At 48.5% G+C, this 22,288-nt stretch overlaps 1 protein-coding gene across 2 annotated transcripts in view; it reads left to right on the plus strand.

Annotated features, from left to right (window-relative positions):
* NID1 (nidogen 1) overlaps positions 1-17,518 on the plus strand; it is a 107,622-nt gene extending 90,104 nt beyond the window's left edge. For both annotated transcript variants that reach the window (XM_021073758.1, XM_021073759.1), the window contains exons 14-20: positions 1,614-1,786; positions 5,261-5,387; positions 10,418-10,589; positions 12,145-12,302; positions 13,470-13,593; positions 14,201-14,313; positions 15,560-17,518. In XM_021073758.1, coding sequence (XP_020929417.1) covers positions 1,614-1,786; positions 5,261-5,387; positions 10,418-10,589; positions 12,145-12,302; positions 13,470-13,593; positions 14,201-14,313; positions 15,560-15,681 — 989 coding nt within the window. In that variant the 3' untranslated portion in view covers positions 15,682-17,518. The remainder of the gene's footprint in view (positions 1-1,613; positions 1,787-5,260; positions 5,388-10,417; positions 10,590-12,144; positions 12,303-13,469; positions 13,594-14,200; positions 14,314-15,559) is intronic.

Here is a 22,288-nt window from a genome sequence, read left to right on the forward strand (position 1 = left end):
AACCTCAGAGGACAGATAAACAGGTGCAGGGTAGGGAAGGGAACCCTAAGACAGAGTTGAGGGCCAGGGAGCACAGGGCCGTGTCCCTGGCTTGGAACATGCTGGGCCAGCGGGGAAGGGCTTTGCAGAACGATACTGTATGAACCAAGGTTTGGAGCAGGGCCAGAGTCGGCCTCCCTGGGGAGGTGGGTTGAGGAGGCCGATGGTCCAGGCTGAAGGAGCAGGCTGAGAGGCAGGAGAGAGACCCCCCCCCAGGGGTTTGTGTCTGTGGGATGGGGGCAGAGTGGAGGTGAGGACGTCGGATGCCTGCCTCTGGGTCCTGGATTCATCCTGAGGGCAGAGGGGAGCCTGGGACGTGTTTAGAGCCGGTGCAGATGGGACAGGGTTTCATTTTAGAAGAGCTCAGAGGGACGAGTGAGGTCCCAGCAGTGGGGAGGCTGGGCTGTTGTGGTATTTACAGTTAATCCAGGGTCAGGCCTGAGGTGCTGGTGGTGAGGTTGGAGTGATAGATCTCAGAGAGATTAAAAAGGTCAACCGGGGAGTTCCCATTGTGGCTCATCGGGTCATGAACCCAACTAGCATCCATGAGGATGTGGGTTCAATCCCTGGTCTCGCTCAGTAGGTTAAGGATCCAGCATTGCCACAAGCTGCAGTGTCGGTCATGGCTTGGATCTGGTGTTGCTGTGGCTGTGGTGTAGGCCCGCAGCTGCAGCTCTGATTAGACCCCTAGCCTGGGAACTTCCATGTGCTGTGCGTGCGGCCCTAAAAAAATAAATTAAAAAATAGAAACATAAAAAGTTTAACCAGATTGGTTTATGCCACTAACTGGGTTAATGAGGAAGATGGACAAGAGAAAGAACTGAAAATGAACCAGGCAATGATTGGGTTCTGCTCACTCACGCAGAGAGCAGGAGACCAGCCCCAAAATGTCCATGGCATGTCCACATGTTGAGTGGCAGGACCCACGGTGTGTCCCTACCCCACAGCACAGGCCACTTATCTCCTCCTGGGGCTTTCCTTTGTCAGGTGAGCCAGAAGCTGCGCTGGGCATCCAGGTTAGCAGGTAGGAGGCCGGGCTGAGTATGAGGGGGGATTAGCACATTGGTTTGTTCTGGAAAGCCCAGAAGGGTTGCATTCCTGCTGGCGGGCTCTGAGACTCTCCCATCCCTGTGGGATGGGTGAGCAGGGCAAGTTCACGCTGATGGTCTCATTGGGAGTGAAAAGCTGAGCAGCTTCCCACTGGGTTGCGAGCCCCCTGTGGCCAGGGCTTCAGGGTTGCTGCTGTTTCCCTGCATGGCTGCAGACCCTGCCCGGAGCGGGGCACCCATAGCCAGCTGCCTTCTAGTAAAGGGGAGACTAAGCCATTTTTTTTCACTTGACCTTTCATGTTAAATGCAGGCCCTCACCATCTTCATCACAAATGCCCTTTGATTGACTGAGGTCTTTCTGCTCCTTGTGCTGTCAGGTATTGAATGGGCACCTGTGGCTGTGCCATCTGTGGTGACGTAAAGGTGACGTGACCCGGCATGTGAGTCTGCACACACCTACACATGTGTGTGTGTACACTCCTGCTGCACGTGACCTTGCTCATTGCTCTCTCCCACTGCCTCCAGGTCTGAGTACAGTGGCACCCCCAATCCACCACGGACCCGCAGTTCCCACCGCTGTGATCCCCCTGCCACCTGGGACCCACCTGCTCTTTGCCCAGACGGGGAAGATAGAGCGCCTGCCCCTGGCGGGAAGCACCATGACCAAGACGGATGCCAAGGCGCTGCTCCACGCCCCGGTGAGTGCTGCTCACTGCACTTGGTGACAACTTCTGCTTTGATAACAACGAGCAGGGTGCATTCGGACCAGGGCTGGGGCTGGACCCCTGGCCCAGGGGCCTCTTATTTCATGTGACCCTGGGGGGGATCCATCTCTAGATGGGGCCACTGTGTTCCCAAGAGCCCCCCAACACCCACTGTGAGGCTTAGGCATGGGAGCAGAAACAGGAGGCTTTCCAGAGACCCCTTGGGCGGAGGCATCACATGAGTTTGCCGGCTTTGATCTTGCCGTCCCTGCTAAATTAGCACAGCATCTACGGCAGCTGTTCCACTCAAGAGCCTCATATCTGCCCAGAGGCCATAGCCAGCCTTGGGCTTTGAGCTCTTCAAAGCTTCAAAGAGGCATTTTGTGAGTTGGGAGATTTGGGTCTGTTAAGTAGAAGTTGGACCCTTGTGGAAAGCTCTTCTGGTGGATCTGAGAGCCTGACGTCCTGCCAGGACACCAGACCTGAGACCTGCAGGCTTCTGGCTGTGGGCTCAGGGTTGCCGGGGCAGTTGAGGAGGAAAGAAAGAGTAAAGAAGTAGCTGCAAGAGGGCCCTTGCTTCTCAGATATGAAGGTGCAGCAGAAATCTTTTTTTTTTTTTTTTTTGCTTTTTAGGGCCGCACACGCAGCAAATGGAGGTTCCCAGGCTAGGGGTTGAATTGGAGCTACAGCTACCAGCCTACACCACAGCCACAGCAACGTCAGATCCGAGCCGTGTCTGTGACCTACACCACAGCTCATGGCAATACTGGATCCTTAACCCACTGAGCGAGGCCAGGGATCGAACCCGCAACCTCACAGTTCCTAGTCAGATTCTTTTCGCTGTGCCACGATGGGAACTCCAGCAGCAGAAATCCTCATCACCCCTCAGTCCTGGCCACAGAGCCAGCTTGACAACTCCAGATAGAGCTGTTCCTTTCCTCTTGCCTTCCTCTCTGTTTCCCTGTCTTTCCCGCCTGCCCTGTTTTCCCTTCCTGTATTGATGTCCATGTCCCAGACAGCACACGCTGACACTCTTTCTTCTTTTTGAAGTGGAAGGAAATGATCCAAGAGTCTGCAAAATAAAAATGTTTTTGTTTTTTATTATTTAGTTCATTGAAGTGTGAGTGATTGGCAATGTTGTATTAATTTCTGCTGTTCAGCACAGTGATTCAGTTATATATGTGTATACACACACATTCTTTTTCATATTCTTTTCCATGATGGTTTATCACAGGATAGTGAATACAGTTCCCTGTGTAGGACTTTGCTGTTTATCCATCTTATACCTAAGAGTTTGCATCTACTAATCACAAACTCCCAATCCATCTCTCACCCACCCCCTCTCCCCCTTGGCAACCACAAGTCTGTCCCCTATGTTTGTGAGTCTGTTACTGTTTCATAGATAAGTTCATTGTGTCGTATTTTAGATTCCCCACATGGAAGTGCTATCATATGGTCTTTGTCTTTCTCCCTCTGACTTACTTCACTTAGTATGAGAATCTCCAGGTCCATCCATGTTAAAAATGCTTTTCAAAAGCCTCTTGGGAAGCAGCCTTGATTGGATTCATGTTCTTCCCCAGCACAAAACCTTCTGATGGGTTCCCTCTTCAGCCACAATAAAATCCAGTCCTTTCCAAAACTTCTGGCTTCCTCTCCCACCCATTCCCTACCACTGTCCCATCACTCATAGGCTGTAAATATTTTCTCACCTTCCATGGGTTGGTTGCCTTTTCACTCTGTTGATTGTGTCCTTTTCTGAACAAAAATTTTTAATTTTGATGAAGCCCAATTTATCTATTTTTGCTTTTCATGTTATATCCAAGAAATCATTGCCAAATCCAGTGTTCTGAGGCTTTCAACTATGTTTTCTTCTAAGAGTTGTATAGCTTTAGTGCTTGCATTTAGTCTTTTGACTCATTTTGAGTTAATTTTTGTATATGGTATAAGGTAAGGATCTCTGTGACCTTTTTGACCTGATCTCTGGAGGAGAAGTGTCCACTGGTAACCCTAATTCTTCCAGTAAAAGATCACTCTGGCTTTCCATGTGTATGGTCCCCAGGACCTCACTTTGCATTTCCATATACAATTTAGAGTAAGCTTGTAAGTTTCTACCAAAGAAAAAAGAAAAAAGAAAAGAAAGCTTACTGGGATTTTGTTATGGATAGCATTCTCTAGGGAGAATTGATGTCTTAGTAATATTAAATATTATGATTCATTGAACTAACTTATTACTTCACTTATTTGGGCCTTTAATTTCATGCTACAGTGTTATAATATATATAAATATATATATATATATAGTTTTTTTCAGTATAGAATCTTGCACATTTAAAAATACTTATTCTTGGAGTTCCCTGGTATCTCAGTGAGTTAAGTATCTAGTGTTGTTACTGCTGTGGCTCAGGTTCAGTCCGTGCCTGGGAACTTCTGTATGCCACAGGTAGAACCAAAAAATCCCATTCATTCTTAAATATCTTGTTTTTGTTACTATTATAAACATTACTTTAAAATTTGACTTTTTGCTGTTATGTAGAAATACAATTGTATATTGGCTTTGGATCCTGCAACCGTGCTAGATTCAGTTACTTGTTAAAATATTATTATAGAGTCTCCAGGATTCATTTCTACATAAATAATCGTAATGTCTTAAAGTGATTTTACCTCTTCCTTTCCAATATTTATATCTTTTATTTCTTTTTTATGATCTTCAAGTGGGCAAAGATTTCTTAGACAATATACAAAAAGCATTAGCCATAAAAGAAAAATAATAGGAGTTCCCTAGTGGCCTAATGGGTTAAGGATCCGGCATTGTCACTGCTGTGGCTTTCTTTGCTGTGTGGCACGAGTTCAATACCTGGACCAGGAACTTCCACATGCCACAAGGGCAACCTAAATAAATAAATAGACTTAAAAACTTGCTCCCAAAAACACCATGAAGAAAATCAAAAAGTGCTATGTACTGAGAGGAAATAAACATATACATAAACACACATACATACATGTGTATGACCAATGTTTTTATCTGAAATACATAAAGAACTCCTACAACTCAGTAATTTAACTGTAAAAATGGACAAAAGACTTGAAGACACTTCATTTATAAAGGTATCCAGGAGTTCCTGTTGTGGCTCAGCAGGTTAAGAATCCGACTAGTATTCGAGAAGATGCAGGTTTGATCCCTGGCCTCGCTCAGTGGGTAAAGGATCCTGGTGTTGACACACCCTGTGGCATAGGACACAGATGCAGCTCAGATCTGGTGTTGCTGTGGCTGTGGTGTAGGCCGGCAGCTGCAGCTCCCATTCGACCCCTAGCTTGGGAACTTCCATGTGCTGCAGGTGTGGCCATAAAAAGAGAGAGAGAGGAAAAAAAGGTATCCACATGCTTATAAGCACGTGAAAGATTCCCACCGTTACTCGTGATTCAGATGCTAGCAGGTGGCCCAGGCTCACTGCTGGTCTGCGCTTCCAGGATAAAGTCATCATCGGACTGGCCTTCGACTGTGTGGACCAGATGGTGTACTGGACCGACATCAGTGAGCCTTCCATTGGGAGAGCCAGTCTGCATGGTGGGGAGCCAACCACCATCCTTCGACAAGGTGGGCAAGCTAAGATCCTTCTTCCTTTTGGGTTTGGCTTCTGGCAGCCCAAGTGGCTTTGGGGAGGGAGTGGAGGGGTGTGGTATCTGGTTGCTTATGGGATATGATGATTGGAGCGGGCCTGGGATCTCAAACATCCCTCTTTCCAGCCTTCCCTGAAGAGTCCTGCAAGGACTCATCATTAAATCATGGACATCTCAGCTGGGATTTGTTGCCAGTCTTCAAAAAATAAAATTAAAAAGGGTAACTGTCCACGCCTATCTCTGAAAGCTCATGTAGCCAGTTTTAAGGAATAATAAAGGCCAAACTCAACCATCCAGAAGGGAAAGACATCTCTTCCTCTGGCTGCTGAGCCTAGAATTGATACTTTGAGTGTCTGCCTCAGGGGCTTCTCCATCGGGTGATAGGAGGGTCACAGGCATGCTGGCAAATACTGTCCATGAGAGTTGAGTCTGTTTCCAAGACAGTTTTCAGGTTGAAGTGTTGTCTCTTTGACCTGTAACATTATGATAAGTTGGGTCTCTTTACCCGCCATTGGACCTTGCTCAGATTGTCAGAGGCCTCCAGCAAATCAGGCTGAACTTTTACAGACATTTCTCAGTTTTCCGCTGCATCACTGTTGATCAAGTGCCTGACACTTTGGCACAGCCTCCCCCTCAACATTTCACCTCATTTCCTTAACTTAACATAAAGATGCTGACTTAAGCCAAGGACTCTGCCCAGCTCGGTTCCCTCATTGCCGTGGCTGTGGCTAGCGGCTGTAGCTCCAATTTGACCCCTATCCTGGGAACCTTTTTTAGTCAGCCCTAAAAAGCAAAAAATATATATATAAGCCTCTTTGGTATTTCTTTTTACTTGGGGCTGCATGTTGCTTCTCCAAATTTCTTTCTTTTTTTTCTTTTCTTTCTTTTTTTTTTTTTTTTTTTTGTAGGGCCACACCCAAGGCATACGGAGGTTCCCAGGCTAGGGGTCTAATCACAGCTTCAGCTGCCGGCCTACACCACAGCCACAGCAACGCCAGATCCTTAACCCACTGAGCGAGGCCAGGGATTGAACCTACAACCTCATGGCTCCTAGTCAGATTCATTTCTGCTGCACCACGACGAGAACTCCCCAAATTTCTAATTTAATGTTTCCCTAACACTTGATACTCTGGAAGGGTCCCTGTGCCTACAGAATGGCCCCTGGCGTGTGTTTTTCCTTCCTTGGCTTCTTGACAAGAGTTGATGCAGCAAGAATTAAGCTGAGGTTGAGTTAAGTATGTCTGACTTTGTCCAGAGACCTCTCTGGAGGCCAGTGTGCAGCTTAAGTCATGTCTGCCAGCTTTTATGGCTTGCTTTAAATGAACAGAAGTTTGATCATGCCTTTTTGCATCTTATCCCTCTTAAAAATATTGTTGCTTTTATCTGTGAGTTGACCTCAAAACCCAGTGGAGGAGGGTCATCGTTTGCTGTTTCCTGTTGCTTTTGGAACTGACAATCATCCACGAAAGCAGTCAGCACAGCAAGAAACATTCCAGGCCAGAGCCCACTGTGAAAACACAGTCTTAAATCAGCACGTGATCTTCATAAAAGAAAGATCACTAGGAGTAATTTTTTTTTAGTTTATAAAGAGAGGAAGAAACTTCCACTTCCATCTTCACCATGGTACATGTGGGTGCATTCCTAGCGTGTGAAAATGGCAGTGGGTGTCTTTTTCTTTTTCTTTTCTTCCTGATTTCATACGGTCTGAATCCTGGGCTTCTCTGTCTTGCCTTGAGTTCAAGTCCTCACCAAATTCCTTTAATGTGGATCATCATCTGTTTCCTTTCAACATGATCTGTTTGGAACATACTGTCCAGCTGTCTTCCCAGCTTGCCCTGACTCACAGCAGAGGATGAGGCTTTCCAGGCCTTTCCTTTGGCGCTGTAGCCCGTGAAGAAGCATTTCCCTGGTAGAGGGAGGAGGTACAGCTGCTCTCAGAGTTTGATGTCGGGGCCAGGGCTGATTATAAAGAGACAGGCAACATGGGATTCCTTCCAGGAACTTGGAAAGATGTTCTCATTGAACAGCCTCCTGGTGCCACTGTTCCGTGTGTGTCTGAGTAGCTAGTGCCTCTCTCACAAGATGTGCTCATTCCAAATACCTCGCAGAGTGATTCCTCCTGGTTGTGTCTGAAAGTTGGAAAGGGGCTTTGCAAGTCAGTCTCCCCATAAATTGGCCTCTAGGCACATGGGAATTTGTGTTTTTGGGGTCTTTTAGGGCCACACCTGTGGCATATGGAAGTTCCCAGGCTAGGGGTCAAATCAGAGCCACATCTAACTACACCACAGCCACAGCAACACAGAATCTGAGCCTCATCTGTGACTTGTACCACAGCTCATAGCAATGCCAGATCCTTAACCCACTGAGCGAGGCTGGGGTCGAACCCGTGTTCTCTTGGTACTAGTCAGGTTTGTTACTGCTGAGCCACAACGGGAACTCCCACTTAGGAAATATTTTAGCACTTTATAAATCTTTATTCTTGGTGGGGAATAATAAAGAATAATAAAGACCTTGTTCAACTGCTGTTTCTAATTCTCAATAAACTTCCTCTACTGGGGTCCTTCGTGGGGGCTTCGGCATTTCTGGCATTCGCAGTCATGATGGTGTTTGGAGTCCAGTGAAGGCCAGCGCAGAGAGGGCTGAGGATCAGGACTGCTTGTATGAAAGAGCACGGTGATAGTTTCCATGTTCCCCAGACCCCCGGGGCAGGGTCGCTCCATCCTCGGCTCTTCCCCTTCCTGATGTCAGTTCCAGCCCTGCTAGATGACCTTCAACTTCATCGTCAGTGGAGGGGAAGGAATCCCGGGTGACACCAATAAAACCCTGATGGAGTTTGAACTTTTAATTTGGTTGGATTTATAGTCAGGAAACCATTGCAGTGTTGAACTTGCGATTAGGTCAGGCGGGCATTGGAAGGTTCATGTTGCAGTCAGCTTAGACCGGTGCAACCCCTGGCTTGAAAAATCACTTAAAGCCAAGACTTCTGGGGTGTTATTTGCAATCACTGACGCCTCTTCTTTGTACTCCTAATACTTTATAAAAGAAATAACAGGTACGATTTCTTGCATGCATTATTTCTCTAAAATGACCTTTCCCCCAATGATGAACACGGTAAATCTGTTTGTCCCATCCCCACCTTCAGCTCTTCCTGTGCCTCCCTTTTGTGTCTCTAAGCTCATTAGCACAGCATCCTAACTTTATCTCTGGCCACGCTCCACCCTCATGGTCTCCAGCCATACAAAATTAGATATGGTTTGCTTCAAGCCATATCCATTCTTCCTTTTACCTGGAAAACTTCCAGTTACCTGGAAAACTCTTGTCCAGGATCTTGCCTGACAAAGCCCTGGTGTTCCTTCGGGAGCCAGCTTTAGGAGGTGTGACCTCTCACAGGAATCCTTCCGGAGTCTCCCCAGGCTGAGTTCAGTGTGCCTGCTCCATGTTCGCATGGAACCCAGAACTCAATCTGAGTTGCGATTGACTGTGGGCTCTTTGAAGGTGAGGCCACAGCCTCAGCATCCTTATGGGCCTGGTTTCCAAGGTGGCACACAGGGTGGATGTCCATCAAGTGAACAGGTGGCATTTTATTATTATTATTATTTTTTTTTAAATAAATAAGTCACTTTATTCGTCAATTCTTTTTTTTTTTTTTTTTTATTATTTTCCCACTGTACAGCAAGGGGTCAGGTCATCCTTAGATGTATACATTGCAGTTACAGTTTTTTCCCCACCTTTCTTCTGTTGCAACATGAGTATCTAGACATAGTTCTCAATGCTATTCAGCAGGATCTCCTTATAAATCTATTCTAGGTTGTGTCTGATAAGCCCAAGCTCCCGATCCCTCCCACTCCCTCCCCCTCCCATCAGGCAACCACAAGTCTCTTCTCCAAGTCCATGATTTTCTTTTCTGAGGAGATGTTCATTTGTGCTGGATATTAGATTCCAGTTATAAGTGATATCATATGGCATTTGTCTTTGTCTTTCTGGCTCATTTCACTCAGTATGAGATTCTCTAGTTCCATCCATGTTGCTGCAAATGGCATGATGTCATCCTTTTTTATGGCTGAGTAGTATTCCATTGTGTATATATACCACATCTTCCGAATCCAATCATCTGTCGATGGACATTTGGATTGTTTCCATGTCCTGGCTATTGTGAATAGTGCTGCAATGAACATGCGGGTGCATGTGTCTCTTTAAGTAGAGCTTTGTCCGGATAGATGCCCAAGAGTGGGATTGCGGGGTCATATGGAAGTTCTATGTATAGATTTCTAAGGTATCTCCAAACTGTTCTCCATAGTGGCTGTACCAGTTGACATTCCCACCAGCAGTGTAGGAGGGTTCCCTTTTCTCCACAGCCCCTCCAGCACTTGTTATTTGTGGATTTATTAATGATGGCCATTCTGACTGGTGTGAGGTGGTATCTCATGGTAGTTTTGATTTGCATTCTCTTATAATCAGCGATGTTGAGCATTTTTTCATGTGTTTGTTGGCCATCTGTATATCTTCCTTGGAGAAATGTCTATTCAGGTCTTTTGCCCATTTTTCCATTGATTGATTGGCTTTTTTGCTGTTGAGTTGTATAAGTTGCTTGTATATTCTAGAGATTAAGCCCTTGTCAGTTGCATCATTTGAAACTATTTTCTCCCATTCTGTAAGTTGTCTTCTTGTTTCTTTTTGGTTTCCTTTGCTGTGCAAAAGCTTTTCAGTTTGATGAGGTCCATGGTTTATTTTTGCTCTATTTCTATTGCTTTGGAGACTGACCTGAGAAAATATTCATGATGTTGATGTCAGAGAGTGTTTTGCCTATGTTTTCTTCTAGGAGTTTGATGGTGTCAACAGGTGGCATTTTAAAATGTGTCACTGGGTGTTACTTAGAAACAACACTCCCACATCTCAAAGTGCAAGGATTGGATGCCAGGTGAACTAGCACTGAGTAATCAGAAAAACCTAATCTTACTTGCTAAAAAAAATAAAATAATATCAGTGGTGTTCCACATTTGCTTCTAGATCTTGGAAGCCCAGAAGGTATTGCTCTTGACCATCTTGGCCGCAACATCTTCTGGACGGATTCTCACCTGGATCGAATAGAAGTTGCCAAGCTGGATGGCACCCAGCGCCGGGTGCTGTTTGATACTGATTTGGTGAATCCCAGAGGCATCGTAACGGATTCCGTGCGAGGGTAACTGTGTCAGTCAGTGTGTGCGTCTCTTCTATCTGCATCTTCTGCCCTTTGGGATAGTCACCCATGTTAGCTGTAACTGCAGCACTGCTCCCCTGAAACGAGTGAGTTTAGGATGAAGGAGCCTAGCTGGCGGTGTGCAGACATCCATGGTGAAACACCAGAACACCCGTGGCTATCCCCTGTGGTCATGGACTTGCTTCATGGGTTCCACTTTCAAATCTTTTTTTTTTTTTTTGGTCTTTTTAGGGCGACACCTGCAGCATATGGAGGTTCCCAGGCCTGGGGGTCGAATCAGAGCTATAGCTGCTGGCCCACACCACAGCCACAGCAACGCAGGGTCTGAGCCGCATCTGCGACCTACACGACTCACAGCCATGCCAGATCCTTAACCCACTGAGTGAGGCCAGGGATCGAACCCACGACCTCATGGATACTAATCAGGTTCCTTAACTCCTGAGCCACAATGGGAACTCCTACTTTCAAATCTTTTACCAAGAGACTTTGCAAGTTGACAGTCCAGCAATCGGATCTTTCCATTGAGGTTGAGTGTGGATCACCACCTGGGTTGGGTCAGCCCCAGAAGGGTAAACAGGTGGCATAAAAATAGCCCTGGGGCTTCTTCCTGAGGGCAAACTCAGCAGGAACGCCTTGGAGGCTCTTCCTGGGGCTTTGTCAGCACGTCAGCATTTTCTCCCCCTTTCCCTTACTGCACGCTCCACAGCTTATGCAGACCCAGGGCTTCGATTCCTTCCCGTTGAAAGCACATCCTTTGTTCTGTGGCCACTGGGCCATCTCCCTCCTAGCAGGTGCCTTGACCACCACCTCTGCAGCACTGCTTCTGTGCTTCCTCCGCTGGGTCAACTGTGCCTTCCTGTGTGGTGCCAGCATGTGGGAATTCCTGTGTGTTTAGGTCAGTTATGGGGCTCTGTTTTTTTCTTTTCTTTTTATTTTTTTGACTGTGCCTATGGTATGTGGAAGGCCCGAGGCCAGAGATCAAACCTGTGCCACAGCAGTGACCCAAGTCACCGCAGTGACAATGCTGGATCCTTGACCTGCTGTGCCACAAAAGAATTCCCTGTTTGTTTTTTTTTAACAGCTTTATTGAGATATCATATGTCACTTTTGTTTAAGGAAAGTGAAAGCTTTCAAGTGAAGAAGAACCAAATCCATGTGTCTTTACAAAGCAAACTGTGTCTCGGCCCCTCCAGATCCTTTGTAGACATTCAGTGTTTCTTTTATTTTTTCTTTTTGGGCTGCCCCATGGCATATTGGAGTTCCCCAGCCAAGGATCAAATCTGAGCCCACCTGCAGCAACACAGGATCCTTTAGCCCACTGTGCCGGGCCAGGGATCAAACTTGTGTCCCGGTGCTGCAGAGATGCTGCTGCAGAGATGCTGCTGATTCCATTGTGCCGCAGTGGGAACTCCCATTCTGTGTTTCAGTGTCTGCTGATGTCTTCATTGTAGGTTCTTCCTAAGTGTTCGGTAAGTGAACTTTTTCTCATGCATCTTCACGGTTTCTCTTCCTCTTTCTCCTCCTTTTTCTCCTCCAGGAACCTTTATTGGACAGATTGGAACAGAGACAGCCCCAAAATTGAAACTTCCTACATGGATGGCACAAACCGGAGGGTCCTTGTGCAGGATGACCTGGGCTTGCCCAACGGGCTGACCTTTGATGCCTACTCCTCACAGCTCTGCTGGGTTGACGCAGGTGATGGAAAGCCCGGGGCCTGGCTCCTGGGCTTGAAACTGTGTCACTACAGTTTCTTTTTTACCAAACAACTGTTGTCACCCCCTGTACCATCAAGAATATCTCTTATGGGAAGGAGAGTATAAGATAACTGTTTTTTTTTTTTCCCTCTGCACAAAAATAGCTGCATATCTGTGCTCTGAAATCAATTGTTTCTCTAGGCTTGATGCAGTCCAGGGAAAGCTCTCAATCTTCCAGTTTGCTGGCCCATGGGCTCAATCCAACCTGCCACCTGTTTTGTTACAACCCCAGGAACTATAAAGGGCTTTTACATTTTTAAATGTGGCATTTTAAAAGGTTATAGAAATGCTTGTATAGTGTCCTCAATTTTGCCTCTTGGCCCACAAAACCTAAAATAGTTACTATCTGGCCCTTTAAGAAAATATTGGCCCCTCCCCCAGCCCAGTGCCTGTCTTTATCCTGGTACCTATTCAGCAGTTCACCACTTACGTTCTTGGACCTCCACCCCTGTTCGTCCCCAGCAGCTTAGGCAGGACTTGGGGCCAAGGAAGAGAAAGTAGTGCACCCCTGCCTGGGCCGACTTGGGGTGTCGCTCAGGTGAGGGACATGGGCTGGGGAGGAACATCCGTCACACACCAAGTCTCTGCTAGGTCTCTGCTTTGTTCCAGGCACCATCAGGTGCCCTGGGGGATGCAGCAGGGAAAGCATGCCCAGTTGGATAAAACCCCGAGCCTTCTGTTGGTCATGGCGCAGGCACAGCTGCCAACCAGTGGGGCAGTTTAGCAGTTTCAAGGACTGGGGATGCAGGGAGGGGACATCTGAAGAGGCTCCAGGGAGGAGAGGCTGGAGCAGAAGCTGGAAGATGGCATCTTTTCCTACCAAGACGCCAGCTGCCCGGGGCACGGGTACAACGGGTGCAGTTCCTCTGCTCCGGCTCCATCTCCCCATCAGAACCAGGTGTGGGTGCCGGGTGAGGGTGGGGTCAACCAGTGAGAGGACCCACGAAGGACGAACTGCCAGCTCTCCAGTTCAGAAGGGCAGGTCCTGTGTTCGGGAGGATCTGAGCTTGTAAGGCCCTCTCACCCTTGCCCTCGTTACTCTGGTTGTTTGACACAAAGAGGCCATTTCTTGTCGGAACAATGGACGGCTTGTTTTCGCCCCACACAGGCACCAGTCGGGCCGAGTGCCTGAAGCCGGGTCAGCCCAGCAGACGCAAGGTTCTCGAAGGCCTCCAGTACCCTTTCGCTGTCACCAGCTATGGGAAGAATCTGTATTACACCGACTGGAAGATGTATGTCAGCTGCTGCGGCGTGGGGGCCGGGGCCCTGCCCTGTCGCCCTCCCTGGAGGCCAAGTTCTTCCCCAAGGGGCCCTTTGACTTGAATTCCTGCCTCCAGAGATGCCTCTGCCCTGCCCTCTGGGGGTCAGAGAGAAGGGCGAGGAGGGGGCCAGCAGGGCCCCTGGTACCATGTATCATCTGGACGCTCTTAGACGGGCAGCATCAAGCCTGCAAACCTGGACCTCCTCAGTGTGCCTGTTCTTCCCCGAGAACCCCCCTTAGCCAGGGGGCTCCATGCCCCTTCTTAGTTATAATTCTAAAATTGCAAAATTCCTAGAGCCCCTTAAGGACAGCTCTTCCTACAGGAAGTTGGGGTGAAACCAAGCAAGCAGCTGTGGCAGGCACATCTGTATAGAAAGCTGGAATTTAGAGCCATGGGCCTCTGTATAAGAAGCCAGGCTTGCCTCGTCCCAGGAAGAGGGAGGGAGGGCCAGGAGCGAGGCCAGTGTCTCTACTTACGGCCTCCAGTTTATCCCCCCAACTCCAAAAGAGGCTGCCCTGGAGAGAAAAGTTCACACCATTAGATGTGTTTTGACCTTCTCTCCTTTGGTGCCCTGTAGGAATTCCGTGGTTGCCATAGATCTTGCTGTTTCCAAAGAGACGGATACCTTCCACCCCCACAAGCAGGCCCGGCTGTATGGCATCACGACTGCCCTGTCTCAGTGTCCTGAAGGTAACTTACCTGTAACACACCTGTGCACTGGCTGGTGAGGGACCAGGGGTGTGCTGGGACTTGTGTGGCTTCTGGAAGCCCTGATCCCATGGTGAGTGAGACGCAGTCTCTTCCATCAAGAGTAGTCATGGCGGAGTTCCCGTCCTGGCTCAGCGGTTAATGAACCCGACCGGCATCTCTGAGGACACAGGTTCAATCCCTGGTCTCTCTCAGTGGGTTAAGGATTGAGCATTGCCATGAGCTATGGTATAGGTCGCAGACGCGGCTTGGATCCTGCATTGCTGTGGCTCTGATGTAGTCTGGCGGCTACAGCTCCAATTGCACCCCTAGCCTGGGAACCTCCATATGCCATGGGTGTGGCCCTAAAAAAGACAAAAAGACAAAAAAGAAAGAAAAAAGTCTTCATGGAGCACCCCGGTGGCACAGCAGGTAAAGGACCCCGTGGTGTTGCTGCTGTGGTGTGGGTTCAATCCCTGGCCTGGGAACTTCCACATGCTGTGGGCATGACCAAAAAAAAAAAAAGTTTTCATTATTTAGTAGATGAATCAATAGAAAACATTAGGGAAAAAGGTGAATAACGGTCAAGGCTGAGAAAAGTATTGACTCTTGGGTTGGGTCTCAGAATAGGCTCCAAGGAGAAACAGGGTTAGGATCTCTGCTGCTTTACAAGTCCATCCATTTAGCCTGGCAGCAACAACAGTAATTTGTAACAATAATAACTGCAGGCACAGGTGTGATGCTTGCTGTGAGCTGGGTACATCAAGTACATCAAGTCACTGAGTGTACTAAGTGCTCTGTATTCACTGCTAGGCACTATTATTGTGCCCTCTTTATAAATAAGGAAATGGAAGCCACCTGCCCAGGTCACGGTAGGAGAACTGGGGTGAATGAGGCAGCCTGGCTCCAGAGTCAATGCTCTGCTATCTCCCAAGCTCTCTTTCCAACCTTCTTTTCTTCTCTCTGGTCCCCCAGGCAAGTGGCCAAGCTAGAGAGAGTACTTGGTGCCTTAAAACTCCAGTTCCATGTTCTCAGCAGAGCTGGAAAAACCTTTTGGAGCTTTGATGGTACATCAGCATAGCCCCCAGGTCAGGAATCAGGGATCCAGGTTTTTGCGCATCCGACAAACTCTAATGATGAGGAAGCAGCCAGTAGATAAGCTGAGCTGGGTGCCCAGTATGCCCTCCCGTTCCCTGGGGGCCACTCTCTTAGCTGATTGAGCTGTCGAGCTCACTTCTGCCTTTTCCAGGTCACAACTACTGCTCAGTGAACAATGGTGGCTGCACCCACCTCTGCTTGGCCACCCCAGGAAGCAGGACCTGCCGTTGCCCTGACAACACCCTGGGCGTTGACTGTATCGAGCAGAAATGAAGACAAGTATTTCACAGCAACACCCTACTTGAAAGGGTCCAGAATGAAGACTATCTGACTTTGTGGCTGTGTGGCCCTCAGACCCAGGTCCAACCTCAGCCTGAACCTCAGCAGCACTGCCCTCACAGATCCCCACAACATAGGCCCTGGGCTTCTGGAATGGGAAAGCCTCTACCCCTACAGAAAGACAGAAATCCTCCCTGACCCCAACCCTCAGACTTATATAGCCCTGAGTGAGGATCGTGTGCCCCATCCTGGTACCCTGGACCCTTTCTTCAACCTTAACATCCCGGTGATGAGCAGAACCTGCCCTGTGGCCTTATGAGCTCAGCCTCACTTGGAGACACCCATCATCCCATCAGGGGCTGGATACCAGCTAGGATTGTCCAGGCAAGGCTGTGAGCAGAGGAGGGAGTTAGCCCTCCCATGTTTTTTCTCTTGGTGCTCTGATTTCCCTCTTTAAACTCTTAGCTTTTTACCCCTGAGTCTGTACCCCCTGCATCCTGCCCAATGCCCACATACTAGTGAGAAGGCCCTGCCTTTTGATCAGAACCCACCCTGTCCAAGGGATATGTGGGTATTTGGTGGATGATACTGAGCAGCCCCTCCCAGGTAAGTTATTGGCATTTCAGCAGTAGGCTTTTGTAGTCAAAGGCTTAAATCAAAGGAGTGTCCAGTGGTAGGACTTACAGGGTGTAAAGTCTGATGTTTGAGGATGAGGATTCTATTGATGTGCCTTAAGTTATACCAAAGATTACCGCATTACTCCTCCTCTTTGTCCAAAGCACTTGGATCCTAGGGTCTAGTCTCTTGGGCAGCACAGCCTTGCTGTGTCCAGCCTCTGCATGGACACCCATCTGAGACACGGGCTGGGGCTGGTTCCAGGGATGACCCCCCTATAGTTCCTCACCTTCGGCTTCCACACATAGGAGACCCTCTACGGTCAACGTGAGCTTTCTTCTCCTTTGTTTCTCCTCTGTCCATGGCCCTTGCTGGGTATGTTCTCATCCAGAGACACAATCCAGGAGGGCCAAACAGAATATTTATACTAGGGGTCCAGACCCTTTATTGATCATTGGTGCCATTAAAAGGACCATTGCCCCATTTCATTTTCTGTTTCTACGGTCTATTCAGAAAACATCTCCTGATGTTTATTATTATTAACATCAGTGCTATTATTATGATTATTATTATTTGGTCAGCTACTTCCCAGAGTCCTAAAACAGTAGAAATTTGGGATTGAAAGCTTAGGATTGGAAGCTTGAGTCAGTCAAGATCAGGGGAGGGGCGTAGAGAAGACGCAGTGCAAAGTCTCAAAGAGCTTGACTTCAGGACGTGGAAGAATTTGCCTAGTTTTCTCCTTACGGAAGAGATGCCTCTTCTCATCTGTGAACCTCAGGACACTCAGCTCCTCTCACCGCCCCCCTCTGCAGCCTATGGGAATCGGAGTCAAGAGAGCCTTTCCTTGAATAATTAGAGTTTGTTTTGAGAGGCAGAGATATCCCCAAGAGTCGCCAGGTTTGGGGAACACATGGGTCTTTTATCTAGCCCAACTCCACAAGTTAGTTTCACTTTCTTTTCATATTTATCATTCCATATCAAGCCCTCTATATCAAATGTTTTGTCATGATTTTGTGTAATGTTTATAACTATTTTATTCATTTTACTAGATTCATTCTAAAATTTTTGAAATGGTAAATTCTTAAACTGTGGAAACCATTGAAGGTGCTTCTTAACTGTTCCCCAGATTTATACAAGTATTGGATGATACCTTGAGTTTACAGCTGTATGAATATTAGTGCAGAAAATTAAAAAAAATTTTTTTGTTAAAAAAAAATCTTCCTTGGGAGTTCCTGTTGTGGCACAGTGGAAACAAATCTGACTAGTATCCATGAGGATGAGGCTTCAATTCCTGGCCTTGCTCAGTGGATTAAGTATCCGCCATAGCCATGAGCTGGTGCTGTAGGTCAAAGATATGGCTCGGATCCCATGTTGCTATGGCTGTGGTGTAGGCCAGCGGCTGCAGCTCTAATTCGACCCCTAGCCTGGGAACTTCCATGTGCTGTGGGTGCATCCCTAAAAAGCAAAAAAAGAAAAAAAGGAATCCTGCTGCAGTGGCTCGGGTCACTGAGGAGGTGTGGGTTTGATCCCTGGCTCAGTGCAGTGGGTTGAGGATCTGACAGCATTGACGCAGCTTTAGGTTGCAGGTGCAGCTCAGATTTGATCCCTGGCCCTGGAATTTCCATACGCCATGGGTGTGGCCGTTAAAAAAAATAAAACCACGTGATATTGTTTCACACCCATTAGGACAGCCATCAAAAAAGCAAAAACAAAAGAAGATAGCAAGTATTGAGGAGGATGCCAAGAATCGGAATCCTTGTGCTTCCCAGTGGGAATGGAAGTCAGTTTCCTGTTTCCTAAAAAAGTTGCCTATAGGACTTCCCGTCATGGCGCAGCAGAAATGAATCCAACTAGTATCCATGAGGATGTGGGTTTGATCCCTGGCCTCGCCCAGTGGGTTAAGGATCTGGTGTTGCCGTGAGCTGTGGTGTAGGTCACAGATGTGACTCAGATCCTCTGTTGCTGTGACTGTGGTGTGGGCCAGCAGCTGTACCTCCAATTCAACCCCTAGCCTGGGAACCTCCATATGCTGCAGGTGTGGCCCTAAAAAGGAAAATCGATTATTGAGTAGCTGGACCCAAAGAGGCCAATCCCTGTGGAAGGAGGTCTGTGGCTCCCTTGTCCCCTGGCTTCCTCTCCTGGAGCAAGAGAGGAGAGTGAATCCTAGTTTTTAATCCCTGTTCCCTCCCTGCCATGTTGCTGAAGACTGTCTGTACCCCTAGACCGAAGGTCACTGTCCCCCTCCCCACACTGCTAAGGCACCGGGAACCATCCCTCCCCTGGTCTCATGGCCTCAGGGAGAGGACAGCCCTGGCACTATCCCCCAGAACTGTTCCTCTGAGCGTCCCCACCCCCTGGCCGTAACTCTGCACCTCCCTCACATCATCTGAATGTGAGGATATCTGGCTTTTCTTGAGACTCAACTAAAAAAACTTGCACAACTTTAAAGTCGAGAATTATGTTTTACTCTTTTATTTGGCAGATAAAACTGCCAAATAAAAGAACTTGAGCCCAGGAAGGAGGCAGCTGCCCAGGTGGAACCATTCTTTGGAAGAAGGAAGGGAGGAGCCAAACAGGATACATAAGAGTTTTTGCAACAGACAAACAACAGACAAACAACAACAGTTGTTAGAACATCAACTGTCTCTGGTAACTAAAGAAAACCAGGCATCTCGGATGAATTTAGCCCTTTTCTTTCCATGGGAAGATGCAAGAGGCTGGGCTTGTAGAAATGGTCCCTCTATGGGCACCTCAGCTCTCTAGGGCCCACATCCATCCCGAATCCCCTCAGGGTACAGTGTCCATCTGGGTGGCTGCAGGAGCTGATGGTGGTGACCTCCTTAGATTGCTGATACCACAAGTGACATTCTTTGTCCACGAGACCCTAACTGATACACAAGTTCATAACTCTATGATCTGCTTTTGAGTATGTTTTTAAATGCTTGCAGCTTGAGGTGTTTGTTTTTGTTTGGGGAGGCAACGCTGGCAATGCAGGATCCTTAGCCTACTGAGCAAGGCCAGAGATCTCTCGAACCTGCATCCTCATAGAGACATCACAGAATCACAGAGATCCTCACAGGCTCTTTAACCCACTGAGCCACAATAGGAACTCCTGTAGTTTAGTTTAAAAACAAAAACATAAAAAGCTTTTTTATAACCACACCTCACATATACTGTGGTGTAGGTTAGGATATGGGTTAATTACAGTGTTACTAGCGGGTATGAACTATACAGATGTACAAAAAGAGGACCCAAAAGTCCTATTTAGTTCAGTAGCTCATTTTGATTTCCAGACACAGAGCCCTGAAGTGGCAGAAAACCAAATCTGCTCACTCTGGGGGATTCTCATTCAAAACAGTGATCGCTTTGTCATTCCAGGGTCAAACTCAGTGGTATTCAGGAGTGCCATCGCCCCAGCCAACCCCCGAACCCAAATCTAAACTCCCTGGACTACTGAGCAGCACCCTAGGGGGTCCTCCTGGGCACAAAGACTTTTCTGTGTCCCCAGTGTTTTATTTGCAAAAGGAAGGCTGCAGCCTCCTAGACCTTCCTACAGGAGAGCAAGTTCAAACTGACTAATCAGGGAAGGGAGGGGATGCAGAAACAAAGCAGGAGCAGTCAAGAAATGGCCCTGTTGGAGTTCCTGTCGTGGCACAGCGTAAATGAATCCAACTAGGAACTGTGACGTTGTGGGTTCAGTCTCTGGCCTCGCTCTGTGGGTTAAAATTCCGGCATTGCCGTGAGCTGTGGTGTAGGTCACAGACGCAGCTTGGAACTGGCATTGCTGTGGCTGTGGCGTTGTCCAGCAGCTATAGCTCCCATTTGACCCCTAGCCTGGGAACCTCCATATGCCGTGGGGGTGGGGGTGGGGGCCCAGTTCTCTCCTCAAGGAACAGGCAGAACAATGTCTTGAAGCTTCTCTGTAGGAACAAAGGACCCCACCCCCGTGGAAGAAAGATGGTGAGTTCAGGCTGAGCCAAGATTCCAGCACTGCCCTCTGACCTCACCACCTACCGATCAGAAGAAAGACATACACCCTGTGGTCCACACCCAGATTTTTGCCTAAAAGACTTCTCCCTGAGGAGTTCCTATAGTGGCTCAGCAGTGATGAACCTGGCTAGTATCTGTGAGGATGCGAGTTTGGTTCTTGGCCTCGCTCAGTGAGTTAAGGGTCTGGCGTTGCCGTGAGCTGTGGTGTAGGTCACTGCTGTGGCTTGGATCCTGCATTGCTGTAGCTGTGGTGTAGCCCAATGGCTGTGGTGTAGGCCAGCGGCTGTAACTCTGATTCAGCCCCTAGCCTGGGAACCCCTATATGCCATGCGTGCCGTCCTAAAATGACCAAACAACCAAAAAACTCCCTGAGAACCACCCAGGAGTTCAAAGCTTTGGAGCACAAGCCACCCACAGTCCTTGCCTGGATCTGCAGTAATCCTTTCTCTGCTCCAAACTCTGACCTTCCGGTGGGTGTGGCCTCGCTGTGCATCGGGCATGCGGACTAGTGCTTGGCCACACCTGGAGCTTGTGGAGGGGCTGCTTAGGATGGCTCCAGCCCTGCACTCTGAGTAGTCCTCCAGGCGTGCTGCCTGTCCTGGGTAGCTTTCTGGCCCCACAGGCTCCCCTCATTAGGTCTCAGGGTCTCTGGATCCTTGTGGATCACTCTGTGGTGTCTTTGTCCCGGTGCCTGTCCTGTCTGGACCGCAGCGGCTCCCAGCCCTTCTGCAAACCAGGTAAGGTGCTCCCACCAGGATGTGGCAGTGGATGGGCTGCCCTCCTCCCTCACTTCCTGTTCTTGGGGGCCACCCCTGCAAGGGTGGGAGGGGTACACACAGGCCCTGCAGCCTCTGCCTCCTTCCCCCTTTCCTCCTACCCTGCTCTGAGCTCCCCCAGGGGCGACGAGAGGACCCCTCTGCCCACAGGCACTGCCTGGCCAGTCTTTCCTATCTCACCTTGTTCACCATCATTCCAACAACAGCCCTCCTGGGACAAATATAGACCCAGTGATGTGGTCCCAGCAGGCTGGAGTGTAGAGAGAAAGGGCACCCTATAGGTTGATGCCTCAGATGACAATTTGCATGCACGCGTGCACACACACACGTTAAAGAGGCCAAAAAGAAATAATGACAGTATAATGGATCCAAAAGGCTTCTCAGAGGGAATGAGATGCTGGGTGTTAAAAGACAGACAAGCTGTGCAGATAGAATTGCTTTGATCAACAATGCGCAAAGCCAAATGCATCTCCTTTTCTATTACTTAAGCCATTTCATTTTAATACTTAGAGCAACTAACTTTTCTTGCCAGAGCAATAAAGGTTTGGGGGTCTGATCACTAAGCCCAAGAGGGCTTCTCCTGTTTCATTCATAACTACCACCACAGGAATTCCCGTTGAGGCTTGGCAGGTTAAGAACCCAACTAGTTCATATCCATGAGGTTGTTGGTTCAATCCCTGGCCTCGCTCAGTGGGTTAAGGATCGGCGCTGTTGTGGTGTAGTTCACAGACGAGGCTCAGATTCCACGTTGCTGTGGTGGTGGCATAGGCCAGCGGCTGCAGCTCTGATAGGACCCCCTAGCCTGGGAACTTCCCTATGTCACAGGTGTGGCCCTAAAAAAAAAAAAAGAGCAAAAAACCACCATCACACATTGCATATCTGTTAGGTGCACATACAGAACTGGGCCTCAGAGAACACAAATATTAACACTTAGAATTTCTGCCACTGCAGAAGGCAGGAAACAAATGGCCTCGTGACAGAAGTAGGTGAGAGGCATTCACATACTTGCCCTCAGAACTGAGTTCTGTGGGGCCAGGGGCCAGGCTCGGTGCTGGGAAGGGGTGGCCCCCAGGGCCTCTACCTCCTGCCCCTGGCACATCCAGCTGTCTCACACCTATGAAAGTTGCTCCCAGCTGCTGAGCCTGTGGTCTCTGTTGCTGTGTGCTCCCGGGGGAGGGGGGGCTCTGGCATCCTTAGCTCTGATGCCCACCTGCCCCCTG

This window comes from Sus scrofa, chromosome 14 (assembly GCF_000003025.6).
Source record: "Sus scrofa isolate TJ Tabasco breed Duroc chromosome 14, Sscrofa11.1, whole genome shotgun sequence".
In the NCBI taxonomy this organism is placed as follows: Eukaryota; Metazoa; Chordata; class Mammalia; order Artiodactyla; family Suidae; genus Sus; species Sus scrofa.